Source organism: Hyaena hyaena, unplaced genomic scaffold (genome assembly GCF_003009895.1).
Source record: "Hyaena hyaena isolate Hyena2069 unplaced genomic scaffold, ASM300989v1 scaffold_582, whole genome shotgun sequence".
Taxonomy (NCBI): Eukaryota; Metazoa; Chordata; class Mammalia; order Carnivora; family Hyaenidae; genus Hyaena; species Hyaena hyaena.
Genome location: NW_024081214.1, coordinates 788,188 through 803,467, shown reverse-complemented (window position 1 = coordinate 803,467; position 15,280 = coordinate 788,188). Strand labels below are relative to the sequence as shown.

General features: G+C 40.7%; 1 protein-coding gene across 2 annotated transcripts in view; it reads right to left on the bottom strand.

Moving 5' to 3' along the window:
• SIDT1 (SID1 transmembrane family member 1) overlaps positions 1-15,280 on the bottom strand; it is a 100,588-nt gene that overhangs the window by 34,538 nt on the left and 50,770 nt on the right. For both annotated transcript variants that reach the window (XM_039256638.1, XM_039256637.1), the window contains exon 10: positions 5,193-5,236. In XM_039256638.1, the coding sequence (XP_039112569.1) occupies positions 5,193-5,236 (44 nt within the window). The remainder of the gene's footprint in view (positions 1-5,192; positions 5,237-15,280) is intronic.

Below are 15,280 nucleotides of genomic sequence, written 5' to 3'. Positions count from 1 at the left end.
GTAAAAACACTTTAAAAAAAAAAAAAAGATAAAAGGGCAACTAGAATATAAAAGATCCAGCCTTTAAACTCCAGCAAACAGTGGGAGAGCTACTAGAACTCTCCCTGCTGGGAGGAGCTGGCAAGGGCCTCGGTTCGTGGTCCCCCTCCACCTGGATAGTATACAGGGGAGCATGGCCTGGGTCTCATAGCTGGCCCACCTCCTCAGTACACATTAGAGTTAGAAGTTCTCTCTTCAGAAAAGTGAATAAACTTTAAATATAAATCATATACAGCGAAGCGTTTCTACTCTAGTACAATTTGCCCCCAATGTTAAGCATATCTATTAAAGAAAATGTTTCTGGGGCGGGGGGGGGGGGGGGGGGGGGGGGGGGGGGGGGGGAAGAACAGGCATCCCAAGTCTCCAGTGGCAAACTGGGTAAAATCTCTGTTTATGGTATTCCTTGTAACCTATCAGTACTCCATGGCCACACTCCAGATTCCAGCATGGAGAGGAAGAAATACAAGTCATATTCAGTCATGTTCACTTTCTCATGACCCCTACCCCACTGCCATCTTCCCCTGACATCCCACTGGGCTCAAAGAAGTGAGCTCATTCTCTCTTGCAAGAGTTTTCCCTGTCTCATTTTCTTGTTGTGGTAGCGTTGAACCTCTCCTCTTCTCTGGGATCACAATGGCACATGCAGTGGGGTAAGATAAAACAAAGTGAGTCTGGAGGGTTTTTTTTTTTTTTTTAAGTTGAGAGAATGGGGAAAACCACTAAAATAAAATTTCTCTCAAAGAAGAAGTATCAAGAAAAGCCAAGGAAATTTGGAAAAAGAAGAGTCAGGACTAGAGTTTGAGACCACTGCCATGGAACCTGATGGTGGCCTATGTTCCTTGACTCCTCCAAACTCACACTGCTTATCTTTATTCCCTCTGCACCCTGCTCTTTGCTAAGAGGCTGCTTTGTTAATGGCTCTATCAAGGGAAGAATTTGATTGGCCATTGGGTTCTTAAATCTGACAACTTGTCAGGTTTGTTAAGCTCTCTCACTTGAGAAAGTAGCCCTCTCTTCTTATCGGGTTCCACGCTGACAGCTCATGTGGTCCCAGAAGCCCATGAGACACACTTCATTCACCTTTCTCTCCAGTTTTGACTGAATTTCTGTATAGGCTTTTTAACAATGTTGTGAAATATGGGATTTTTTTCACTGACAGGGCCACTAGAGGAAATGTTTTTAGAGCACAGAGCCTTTCCTGGTACCCCTCAGACTACCCCAGAGGTCCCTGTCTTCAGTACTAAGTGATGAGTGGGGAATACAGTAAAAAAGGCCTTCATGGCCTCAAAAAACTCTTTACAAACACTATTTCCAGTTCACCTGGCTCCATGAACTTACCTCCATCTTTATCCCATGAAGCATGAAAGAGATCTCTGTTTTATAGCACAATTGGAGCCAATGTCAATATTTCTCAAATAGAACTTAAAGAATGGCAGGCAAATGAAAGAAAAGCAAATACAGAGGAGCTGACAGATGTTCCAAATGCAGCCTTCCTTTGGTTACATAACTAAAACAGGGCTGCCACCAATCTGACAGCCTGTAGGGACCTGGCTCCAAGTCTTCTACCTCAAGCACAGATAAGGTGAAAGCAGCAGGCCCGGCTCCTCAGACGTCTAGGTCCGCACTGATTAGGGTGGACACCATGCCAAGTCTAATGGGATCCTCCTTCCCTTTCAGACACTGCTCCTAGCATTTTTTCGGATTAGCAGCCCCCCAAGGCATTTCCTGTAGCTCCGAGCTCCACTGAACTTCCTGAAGCCCCCACAGTCACACTGTTCCTGGCCCTTGAGAAAGAAAGATAAGTATTTTTTAACTTTTTAGTTTTATTTTTTCTTGAGAGAAATAGCATGCACAAGCAGGGGAGAGAGGCAGACAGAGAAGGGGGAAGAGAGAGAAACTTAAGTAGGCTCGGAGCTTGATGCAGGGGCTCAATCCCATGACTCCGGGATCATGACCTGAGCTGAAATTAAGAGTTGGACACTCAACCCAATGAGCCACCCAGGCTCCCCGAGAAAGACATTTCTATATCCTTGGGCCTCTGTAAATCTTCCTCCCCTGACTGTCTCGCATCAGTTTCAGTGCCCCTCACTTGCTTGTGTCTCTTGCTCCAGGCTGCTTTCTAGTGCTCCCCTGGATATGCTAGGTTCCTCCCTAGAGTAGGATGTGTCTTCTCTGTCTTGTCTCACACATCGAGGTCTCACTTGTCACGTGCCTTCTCTCCCTGTAGCCTGTCTACATAACAAAGTTTCCTTATTTCCTCCTCATTTCCAAGTCCTTTGTGGTGAACACTCCTATCCCCTACTTCTTAACTAAGCTGGGATTTTGTTCAGGTATCCTCGTCAGGCAGTCTGTGTTTAAGTCAGTGCTTCCCAATTGGGGGCAGGGGTGAGGGGATCATTTTGGCCCCTAGAAGACATTTGGCAATGTCTAGGGACATTTTTAGCTGCCACCGGGAGGGGGTGTACTACTAGTTTCTAGTTAAGTCGAGGTGAAGAATGCAGTTAGACCTCCTACAAGCTACAGGGCGGCCCCCACTAACAAAATAATTATCTGGCCTGTAATGTCAGTAACATCGAGTTTGAGAAACACCAGTCTTAGAGGAAGACGGTCTCATCCTACTTCCGAAAGTAGACTTGATTGATCTGTAGGTAAATCTGTTCCTTTGAAGTGACTGGTTTAACAACAAGCAAATGATCTACTCTATGCCAATGAAACATGAGCAGCCACTGGGCGCTTCTGAAAAATTCCTTCCCTTTGGACATCGCCAGGTGAGGGTGTCCACGTGATTTATCTCACTGCTGGTACTGGAAGTAAAGCAGAGCCAAGGGAATGGCAGGGAAAAGGACCAAGGCCACCAGACTCAAGTCAGTCCTGAAGTGCACCCTTCTGTTCAACTTCCAGAGAGAGGAGCATCTATACTGTGTAAGCGTGGTTTGAGATATAATTTGTTGTTATTTGCAGCTACATGAATCCTAACTGATGCATCTTTACTCTTACCGTCTTTCCTTCCCTCCCTCTCTCCCTCCTTTCTGTCATTTTTTTCCTTTTCTTTTTTCTTTTCTATGCTTCCCTTCCCTCTCCTTTCTCTCTTCCTCCCTCCCTCCTTTACCCTGTCTCTTTCCCTTTCTTCCTTCCTCCACCTTTCCTTTCTTCCTCCCCCTTTCCTTCCTTCCTCCCCACTTTCCTTCCCCCCTTCCTTCCTTCCTCCTCTTTCTCTTTCTTTCTCTTCTTTCTTCCTTCCTTTCTTTGTTTCTCTTTCTTTTTCTTCTTTCTTGCTTGTTTTCTTTTTCTTCTTTCTTTCTTTCTTTCTTTCTTTCTTTCTTTCTTTCTTTCTTTCTTTCTTTCTTTCCACTCTTTCACTTCAGCTTGCCATCTGAAAGGTCCTTGCAGCTCACAGCAAACTTTCAGAGCTTTCTTGATCTTGAAGAGTGATCTGAGCTAAACTCTCAGCTCTGTCTACCTACACTTCACTGTTCAAGAAACTCTCCTGAACACAGAAATTCTTTTAATTATCAACACAATAATGAAATGACTTCATTGATACAATAAACATAACAGGCCGTTCTTTCACAGAGCACCAATGGGATTGGACTAATCAGGCTTTCTAAGTTCAACTGGGACCTAAAATAAGAGCAAAACTTGGAGAGCACTAGAAGAAAAAGGATGAGATCCAGAGAGAAGACAAATTCATTTAAACATTTTATGAGTAAAAAAGAAAGTAGTACTTAGTATTTTAAAGACCCTAGAGCAAGAGTCCTTTGATAATCTTTCATATTGCTCATCAAATTGGTTATCAAAACCAATTGCCTGGGTGGCTGGAAAAATAAACACGCTGACATTGAGGAAGACAAAAGTCAAAGGAAGCAGGAGAAGCAGAGTAAGAAATGTTCCTGGTGGGGGGAGTAGGGGATCAATTTGTGTCTTTCTAAGATTCTGCGGGCTCAGTGAAGTACAGAAAGCACAAAACTAAACATCTGCTGCATGTGACTTAAAAATCAAGTCTCATTTCATCATTCCTTTTCTAAATCATCACTGTGCCAAATAACTTATGAACACTGAGTAACTCAGCTGACTTAGACTTTTTAAATGAAGATACTTACAGAAGGTGTAAACCTCCGTTTATAAAATAACTGAGTCCGGGGGATGTAAGGTACAGCCTGGTCAGTATATTGTATATTTGGAAGTTCCTAAGAGAGTAGATTTTTTTAATGTTTATTTTTGAGAGAGAGAGCAGGGAAGGGGCAGAGAAAGGGGAGACACAGAATCCAAAGCAGGCTCCAGGATCTGAGCTGTCAGCACAGAGTCCGACATGGGGCTTGAACCCACAAACCACAAGATCATGACCGGAGCCCAAGTCAGACACTTAACCAACTGAGCCACCCACGCACCACCCCCACCAAGAGAGTAAATCTTAAAAGTTCTCATCACAAGAAAAAATTTGTAACTATGAGGTGATGGATGTTAACTAGACTTAATTGTGGTAATCATTTTGCAATATATATAAATACTGAATCATTGTGTTGTACACTTGGAACTTCTATAATGTTACATGTCAAGTATTTCTTGATTAAAAAAAATAAGGACATTTAATTTTTTAAAAATTTTTATAAAAAGATCAGGTAATTGAGTTTCTTTGTTCAAATTATCAGAGTGGAGGAAAAGGCATATTACGATGGTCAAATAATTATTCTGGATTTCCCAAAGTTACTACACTTGTTAGTCTCAAATATTTCAGCTTTTTAGCTACTGGAACAAAAAAAAAGCCTCTATTTCAATTGAGAAAAGTGAACTCTGTATTGAGACAGTAAATTATTATTGTTCACATGTTGACTCTGGGCTGAAATAGATGTGAACAATTTATATACTATAAAAGATTAAACTTTTTAAGAAGATGTGTGGCTGACAAATGAGCTATGGACAATTGCAAAGGACACTCTAAGCAAAGGTTCTTAGTATGAGCTCCATCTCAGTACTTATCAACTCTGAAAACTAGTTCTTACCAGCTCTGCTTTCCCTAGAAAGACTGCATATTAGATTAATCTGTGGCATAGGAACCAAGGAGGGTTTGGAAATAATGAAAGGCAGAGAGACAAAAGAAGTACCAAATGGGATGTTGCCACACACTCTGTATCATTGGAATTGACTTTTCTTACCATCACTGGAACCAAAGCTTCTATCAATGGATTTTCTTTGGAATCTGTAAACAAGCACATACACATGCTCCTAAGATCGTGAAAACTCCTTACATTTTACATCTGTTCCCTCTAGACTGTTTTGCAGATGTGTCTGCTAGGATCTCTTAAAAAGGAGCCTTGGCATGTGGAGAAATTGGAATTCTGATATGGTGCTGGCAGAATTGTACCATGACACAGCTACTCTGAAAAACTCAAAAGTTAGACTTACCATCTGACCCAGCAATTCCACTCCTAGGCACATACGTACATACATAAATTCATTTATTTATTTTCAGATTCATATATTTTCAGGTAATTCATACATCATAAAATTCATCCTCTAATGTGCACATTTCAATGCGTTTTAGTATGTTCACAAAACTGTGCAACCTGAACATTTTCATCACCCCCCCCCCCCCCCACAAAGAAATTTAAAACCTGTTAGAGTCACTTCCCATTCCCCACTCCTAAACTTTCGGACAACCACAAATCTACTTTCTGTGTCTGTAAATTTGCCTATTCAGGAAAATTTTGTATAAATGGAATCATACTATATGTGGTCTTTTTTGACTGGCTTCTGGTTCATCTATGTGGTAGCATGAACCAATCAATCAATCAATAATATTCCTTTGTTTTATTTATTATTTATTAAAAATTTTAATGTCTATTTTTGAGAGAGAGAGGCAGAGTGTGAGCAGGGTGGGGCAGAGAGAGAGGGAGACACAGAATCCAAAGCAGGCTCCAGGCTCTGAGCCGTCAGCACAGAGCCCGACGTGGGGCTCGAACTCACAAACCGGGAGATCACGACCTGAGCCAAAGTTAGACGCTTAACTGAGTGAGCCACCCACCCAGGCGACCCTAAATAATATTCTTTGGTATGAATACACTATGCTTATTTGTTAAATAAGTTAGTATAAGTAATAATATATTTATAATTAATAAATATATTTGGTGGGCATTTGATTATTTCCATTTTTTGGCTATCATGAATAACACTGCTATGAACATTTATGTACAAGTTTTTCTGGGTATATATGTACTAAATTCTCTTGGGTATACACCTGGGTACAGAAGTGCTAAGTACGAGGTAACTATTTTGTGTTTTTTTCCCCAAACTTTTTATAGCAGGAATTATTTTATGTTCCTACTAGCAATATATGGGGTTTCAATTTCTCCACATCATTACCAACTTTTGTTGTTTTCCATTAAAAAAATATTATAGCCAGCCTAGTGGATAAGAAGTGATACCTCATTGTTTTTGCGATTTTCATTTCCTTGATAGCTATTGAAGTTGAACATCTTTTCACATGCTTATTGGCCACTTGTAGAACTTCTTTGGATACATATTTATTCAAACTCTTTGCCCATTTTATTTATTTATTTATTTATTTATTTATTTATTTATTTTATATCACTGGCTTGTAAGAATTCTTCCTATGGTGTGGATAATAGCCTCTTACCAGATATATGAGTTGCAAACATTTTCTCCAATTTTGTGTGTTGTATTTTCACTTCCTTGATAGTGTCCTTTAAAAGTGTAAAAATCTGGGGTTCCTGGGTGGCTCAGTCAGTTAAGTGTCCGGCTTAGGCTCAGGTCATGATCTCGTGGTTCGTGGATTTGAGCCCCGCGTCAGGTTCTGTGCTGACAGCTAGCTCAGAGCCTGGAGTCTGTTTCAGATTCTGTATCTCTCTCTCTCTCTCACCCTCCCCTGCTCATGCTGTCTGTCTGTCTGTCTGTCTCTCTCTCTCAGAAAAAAAAAGTCTCTTATAAAAGTGTAAAAATTTTAGTTTTGATGAAGTCCAATTTATCAATTTTTTTCCTTTTGTTACATGTCCTTCTGGAGTTATATCTAAGAAACTGTTGCTTAATTCAAGGTCACAAAGATTTATACCCAAGTTTTCTTTTCAGAGTTTTGTAGATTTAGCTTTTATATTTAAATCTTTTTTTAATATGTATATATATTTAAATCTTTCATCTGTTCTGAGTTAATTTTTTCATATGGTGTGAGGTAGGGGTAAAACTTTGTTTTTTTTTTCAGGTCAATACCCAGTTGTCTGAATACATTCGTTGAAAACTGTATCTTTCTCTGCTGAATTGTCTCGGTACCCTTGTCAAAAATATATTGATCATAAATGTAAGGGTTTATTTCTGAACTCTCAATTCTATTCCATTGATTTATATGTCTTTCTATATGTCAGTGTCAGAGTTTTGATTATGTAGCTTTGTAGTAAGGTTTGATATCAAGAAGTGTAAGACCTCCAGCTTTGTTCTCTCTCTCTCTCTTTTTTTTAATGACTATTTTACCTATTCTGGGTCTCCCTACCTTGCATTTCCATATGAATTTTAGGATCAACTTGTCAGTTTCTGTAAGAAAGTCAATTGGGAGTTTGACAGGAATTATTTCGAATCTGTAGATCCATTTGGGGAGTGTTGCTATGTGTTTTAGTATCTGTTGTTGCTATAACAAATTATCACAAAGATAGTGGCTTAGAACAATACAAACTTATTATCTTATAGTTCTGGATGTCAGAATTCCAAAATGCATCTTCTGTGGTTCAAATCAAGGTAACAAGCAGGGTTGTATTCCCACTAGGGGCTGTCAGGGAATTATCCTTTCCCTTGCCTTTTCTACCTCCTGGATGCTGCCTGCATTCCTGGACTCATGGCCCTTTCCTCCATCTTCAAAGTGTATTGCTCCAGCCCTGCTTCCATCGTCACATCTCCTCCTTCTGCCCTCGACCCTCTTGCCCATCCTCTTACATAGACCCCTGTGATTAGATTACACCCACATGGATAATCCAAAGCAATCTCCATGCCTTTATCACATCTGTAAAATCTCTTTTTCATGTAAAGTAACATATTCACAGGTTCTGGATATTAGGATGTGGACACCTAGTAATGTAATTGCTGGGTCACAGGGTAATTCTATTTTTAATTTTTTGAGGAACCTCTACACCATTTTCCAGAGCAACTGCACCGTCGGGATTCCCACCAACAGTGTAAGAGGGTTCCCCTTTCTCTACATCCTCTCCAATATATACTGTTTCTTGAGTTATTAATTTTAGCCATTCTGATAGGTGTGAGGCGGTAACTCATTGTGGTTTGATTTGTATTTCCTTGATGATGAGTGACATTGAACATCTTTTCATGGGTGTGTTAGCTATCTGGATGACTTTGGACATCCATCCATGTCTTCTTCCCATTTATTCCCTGGATTATTTGTTTTTGGGATGTTGAGTTTGGTAAGTTCTTTATAAGTTTTGGATACTAACCCTTTATCTGATATGTCATTTGAAACTACCTTTTCCCATTCTGCCTGTTGCCTTTTAGTTTTGTTGATTGTTTCCTTTGCAGTGCAGAAGTTTTTCTTTTTTTTTTTTTTTAATGTTTATTATTATTATTATTTTTTAAATATTTTTATTTATTTCTAGGAGAGAGAGAGACAGCGTGAGCAGGGGAGGGTCAGAGAGAGAGGGAGTCACAGGCTCTGAAACAGGCTCCAGGCTCTGAGCTGGCAGTGAGCACAGAGCCCGACGCGGGGCTCGAACCCACCAACCGCGAGATCATGACCTAAGCGAAAGTCGGACGCTTAACCGACTAAGCCACCCAGGCGCCCAGTGCAGAAGTTCTTCTTTTGATGAGGTCCCAATAGTTCATTTTTGCTTTTAGTTCTGTTGCCTCTGGAGACATGTCTAGTAAGAAGTTGCTACAGCTGAAGTCAAAGAGGTTGCTGCCTGTTTTCTCCTGTAGGATTTTGATGATTTCCTGTCTCACATTTAGGTCTTTCATCCATTTTTAATTTATTTTTGTGTCTGGTGTAAGAAAGTGGTCGAGTTTCATTCTTCTGCTTGTTGTTGTCCAGTTCTCCCAGCACCATTTGCAAAAAAGACTGTCTTTTTTCTATTGGATACTCTTCCTGCTTTGTCAAAGATTAGTTGGCCATACATTTGTAGGCACAATTCTGAGTTCTTTTTCTATTACATTGGTCTATGTGTCTGTTTTTGTGCCAATACTATACTGTCTTGATTACAGCTTTGCAGTACAGGCTAGTCTGGGATTGTGATGCCTCCAGCTTTGGTTTTCTTTTTCAACATTACTTTGGCTCTTCAGGGTATTTTGTGGTTCCATATAAATTTTAGAATTGTTTACTCTAACTCTGTGAAGAATGCCGGTGCTGTTTTGATAGGGGTTGCATTGAATGTGTAGATTGCTTTGGGTAGTATTCACATTTTAACAATATTTGTTCTTCCAATCCATGAACATGGAATATTTTTCCATTTCTTTGTGTCTTCTTCAAATTCTTTTATAAGCTTCCTATAGTTTTAAGCATACATATATTTTACCTCTTTGGCTAGATTTATTCCTAAGTGTTTTATGGTTTTTAGTGCAATTGTAAATGGGATCAATTCTTTGATATCTCTTCCTGCTGCTTCATTATTGATGCATAGAAATGCAACTGATTTCTGTACATTGCTTTTATATCCTACAACTTTGAATTCATGTATCAGCTCTAGCAGTTTTTTGGTGGAATCTTTTGGGTTTCCATGCATCATGTCTTCTGCAAAGAGTGAAAGTTTGACTTCTTTGTCAATTTGGATGCCTTTTATTTAGTTTTGTTGCCTGATTCCTGAGGCTAGGACTTCCAACACTATGTTGAATAACAGTGGTGAGAGTGGACATCCTCATTGTGTTCCTGATCTCTGAGGGAAAGCTTACAGGATATTAGCTGTGGGTCTTTCATATATGGCTTTTATGATGCTAAGGTATCTTCCTTCTATGCCAACTTCCTCGAGGGTTTTTATCAAGAAAGGAGGTGTTTTGTCAAATGCTTTTTCTGCATCTATTGACAGGATCCTATGGTTCTTATCCCTTCTTCTATTGATGTGATATATTATGCTGATTGATTTGCGAATATTGAACTAGCCCTGTAGCCCAGGAATGAATCCTACTTGATCATGGTGAATAGTTTTTTTAATGTACTGTTGAATTCGATTTGCTAATATCTTGTTGAGAATCTTTGCAGCCAGATTCATCAGGGATATTGTCCTGTGATTCTTTTTTTTTAGCTTAATATTCTTTAATTAGTGCTTTTGTCCTTCTTGGGTAAATACCTAGTAGTGTAATTGCTGAGTTGTAGAGTAGTTCTATTTTTAACTTTTTGAGGAAACTCTACTGTTTTCCACAGTAGCTGTACCAGTTGGCATGCCCACCAACTGTGCTTGAGGGTCCCTTTTTCTCCACATCCTCACCAACACCTGTTGAAATTCCTTTTTGAAACAATCCTAGTGATATTAAGTGGTGAGCAATATATGGGCTCATAAAAGGTGATGTGTTTGGGGGCGTCTGGGTGGCTCAGTTGGTTGAGTGTCCGACTCTGGCTCAGGTTATGATATCGCGGCTTGTGAGTTCAAGCTCCACATCGGGCTCACATCTGTCAGGGAGGAGCCCGCTTCAGAGTCTCTGTCCTCTCTCTCAGTTTCTCTCTCTCTCTGCCCCTCACCTACATGTGCTCTCTCAAAAATAAATAAAACATTAAAAGAAAAGATGATGTGTTTGTACTAACAGGGTTGACCCACATTTGCTGTAGGTTTTGGAGCTGATAAGATTCTTCAGTAGAGGGGTTAAATGATTTCAAAAGCTAGGCTGAGGCAGGCTGCATCCAGTGAGCAAGGGAGAAAGTAGTAAATGAGAACTACGCTACATTGATTGCAAAATGGCTACACTTCATCTTGCATTCAGCTCTTTAAATTAAAAGGTGGAGTCTGTGTCTTCACCTCTTGAATCTGGTCTAACCTCACACTTGAGCTAATAGAAAGGAGAAGTGGTATCATGCCACTTCTGAACCTACATCTCAAGGAGGCCTTAAAGTCTTCTGCTATCTCTCTTGGAGATGCAACAAACAAGGGCTAGCCTGCTAGAGTTTGAGAGACCGTGTGCAGCTGAGGCTGGTCTATAAGAGCCAGCACCTAGCTGACACCAGGTGATTGCACTCTACAGCCACACCCAGCGGAGACCTCTGAGCCCGGTCTGCAGCAGCAATGTCGTCCTGCCGACCCAGAGATTTGTAAACTGAACTATTTATTGCTGTATACCATTGGAGCTTTTATGGTTGATTTTTATGCAGCATTATTGTGGCCACAGATAACTAATGCCAGAATCAGGGAGGGATGAGTATGCAGGATTGTGCAGTTTGAACTCAATGTCTGGTAGGGTGGTTGAGAGGAGTAAGAGAACATGTATCTGGCGTTTGGCCCAGGGCCTGCACATTTATTGTAGTGACTCCTTACATACCTGCTGAATGGACTGTGGCTGGCAATGGGAGAGGATGGTGTTTAGGTTCAAGCCAGTACAGCTAATACTTTGGATTCTTAGCTTCCTGAGAGCAGGGGCCATGTCTCTTATCCATACTTTCATCCTGATTTCATAGCATGTACTACAAGTCCCATATGTGTTAATAATAAATTAAGTACAGACAACTAATCAAGCAAATGGCGTTATGCTCCAGGATTAGGTTCATTTGGTTTTGTAGGAAACTTTGTGATTTCTGCTTATTTCAATGAGAAAGAGTTCTGTTAGCATTTTTCCTCAGTCTATTATTTTATTTAGAATGTCAAACAGTTCTTATGTCTCCAGATTTCAATGTTCACTTTATATTTGGAAAGAATCTATGCTTGTGTGATTGACTATAGCAAAAGAATCTGGCAGCCAGAGATTTCAACAGAGCCTTATACTGCAGATTTAAAACCTGTGCTTCCTGGGGTACCTGGGTGGCTCAGTTGGTTAAGCATCCGACTTTGGCTCAGGTCATAACCTCATGGTTTGTGGGCTCGAGCCCTGCGTCGGGCTCTGTGCTGACTGCCAGCTTGGAGCCTGGAGCCTGTTTCAGATTCTGTGACTCCCTCTCTCTCTGACCCTCCACTGCTCACGCTGTCTCTCTCTCTGTCTCTCTCTCTCTCAGAAATAAATAAAACATTAAAACAAAAAACCTTTGCTTCCTGCTGTAGCTGCATGACAATGTCAGGGAGATTGATATCCAGCTCTACATTTTTTTTTGGTCTGTATGTTGATTATGCATGTTCACTAGCTAACTAAAGAGGTGAAATCCTGTTTTCTAAAATCTAAAACATCGGGAGTAGAGACAGTCTTCTTAAGAGGCAGAAGAGATGAACTTCTTTTTCCATGACCTTGGAGTTCATCCGAGTAAAATTGACAGGTTTTTGGGTCCTTTTCCATTCGAATCCATGCTGGGGTACCAGGCTTTTGGTCTGGCCTCCTTGATCAGGACTGCCCTTCCTCGCATGCCCTTTCCACTCCAGACCTGTGCTGACCAGCCTGCTAGGGGGTAGGGCTCTGGACCCGCGTTGCCTGGAAAGCCAAGCAAATCCCAGCTCCCTCATTTACTGGCTGTGAATTTTTGGTCAAACTGCTTCACCTTTCTGTGCCTCAATTTCCTTAACTGTCAAATGGTGATAATACTCGTACTTGTTGTAGAGCATTAACTGAGATAATCTGCTCAGAGGGCTCAGCACGGTGCCTATTAAATGTCCATGATTATGATCTAATAAATTAAGTGGGCTGATGTTAATGTATATACTTTCAAGATATATTTGCCTATGAACTGGGGGTTTTGTTTTTAACTTCTTACTAGAAAATAACTTCAAATTTACAGAGAAGTTGTAAGAATAAGAATAAAATATAAGACACTCATACATCCTTTATCTAGATTCACTTGGTAGCATGTTACCCCATTTGCTTTATCATTCTGTGTGTGTATAATATATGTATGTATATATATGTTATATATATAATTTTTGGACCATTTGAAAGTAAGTTGCATATGTCATGAACTTTTATTCTTTTTTTTTTAATTTTTTTTTTTTTTATTTCTAGGAGAGAGAGAGAGAGAGACAGCGTGAGCAGGGGAGGATCAGAGAGAGAGGGAGTCACAGACTGAAACAGGCTCCAGGCTCTGAGCTGGCAGTCAGCACAGAGCCTGACGCGGGGCTCGAACGCACCAACCGCGAGATCATGACCTAAGCGAAAGTTGGGCGCTTAACCGACTAAGCCACCCAGGCGCCCCTATTCTTAAATATTTCCATTATTAAAAAGTAAGCTCTAGGCCCAATATGGGCCTAGAATCACAATGCCAAGATCAAGAGTCACATCCTCTATTGACTGAGCCAGCCAGGCACCCTAAATATTTCCAAAGAATAAAGGTATTCTCACACCTAACCACAGTATAGTTGTCAAATTCAGCAAATCTAACATCAATAAGATACTTTAATCTGTCTGCATTACAAATTTGTCAATTGACCCAATAATGTACTTTATAATATATCCTCCTAGTAAAAAATCCAATCTGAGACCAGGTGTTGTCTTTAGTTGCCCATATGTCTTTAGTCTCCTTCAATCTGGATAATTTCCGCAGCCTTTGTCTTTGAAGACACATTTTATTTTATTTTATAGTTTATTGTCAAGTTGGTTTCCATATAACACCCAGTGCTCATCCCAACAAGTGCCCTCCTCCGTGCCCATCACCCCTCTTCCCCTCTCTTCTATCCCCATCAGCCCTCAGTTTGTTCTCAGTATTCAAGAGTATCTCATGGTTTGACTCCCTCCCTCTCCCCAACTACTTTTTTCCCCTTTCCCTTCCCCATAGTCCCCTGTTAAGTTTCTCCTGTTCCACTTATGAGTGAAAACATATAGTATCTCTCCTTCCCTGCCTGACTTATTTCACTCAGCATAATACCCTCAAGTTCTATTCACATTGCTACAAATGGCCAGATTTCATTCTTTCTCATTGCCATGTAGTATTCTATTGTATAGATAAAGCACATCTTCTTCATCCATTCATCAGTTGATGGACATTTAGGTTCTTTCCATGTTTTGGCTACTGTTGAGAGTGCTGCTATGAACACTGGGGTACATGTGCCCCTATGCATCAACACTCCTGTATCCCTTGGGTAAATTCCTAGCAGTGCTATTGCTGGGTCATAGGGGAGTTCTATTGTTAATTTTTTGAGGAACCTCCACACTGTATTCCAGAGGGGCTGCACCAGTTTACATTCCCACCAACAGTGTAGGAGGGTGCCCGTTTCTCACATCCTCACCAGCATCTAGAGTCTCCTGATTTGTTCATTTTAGCCACTCTGACTGGCATGAGGTGGAATCTCAGTGTGGTTTTGATTTGTATTTTCCTGATGAGCAGGGACGCTGAGCATCATTTCATGTGTCTGTTAGCCATTTGGACTGAAGACACATTTTAATAGAATGGTGTCATTTTGGGTTGGTTCAATTTTTCCTCATGATTATATTCAAAATATGTATTTCTGGCTGGAATACTGCATGAGTGGTGCTGTGTCCTCTCAGACTATCACATGTGGAGGCACACAATGTCTTACCTTCCCCTCGCTCATGTTAATTTTGATCACCTAGTCAATCCTTGTCTGAGTTCTCCAGTGAATAGTTACTGTGTTTTCCCTTCTAAACAACAATTTCCCTTCTAAACAAACAATTAGAACAACTAAGCAACTTGTGCGGATACACTTTATGGCCATGCACATATTTTGATTCTTATCAGATTTTCCACCTAGTTTTAATATCCACTAATCATTCTTTTTTTTTTTTTTATGTTTTATTTATTTCTGAGAGAGAGAGACAGCATGAGCAGGGGAGGGTCAGAGAGAGAGGGAGACACAGAATCCGAAACGGGCTCCGGGCTCTGAGCTGGCAGTCAGCACAGGGCCCGATGCAGGGCTCGAACCCACGAACTGTGAGATCATGACCTGAGCCGAAGTCGGACGCTTAACCGACTGAGCCACCCAGGTGCCCCTCCACTGATCATTCTCAACCTGATCTATGCAAGATGATGATTTTCCAATTCCAGCACTCCCTCCATATATTCCAGCCAGCTTTTGGCCTTCTTATGTAGGCAAGAGTCCTCCCATTATACTGTCAGCATTTGCTAATGGCTCCCTTCCCCAGTGTGTACCTGTTTTAGTAACTTTGGATTTGTATCTGGAGATATTTAGGTCCTTGCATCTCTCCTTCCTTCCTTCCTCAATAT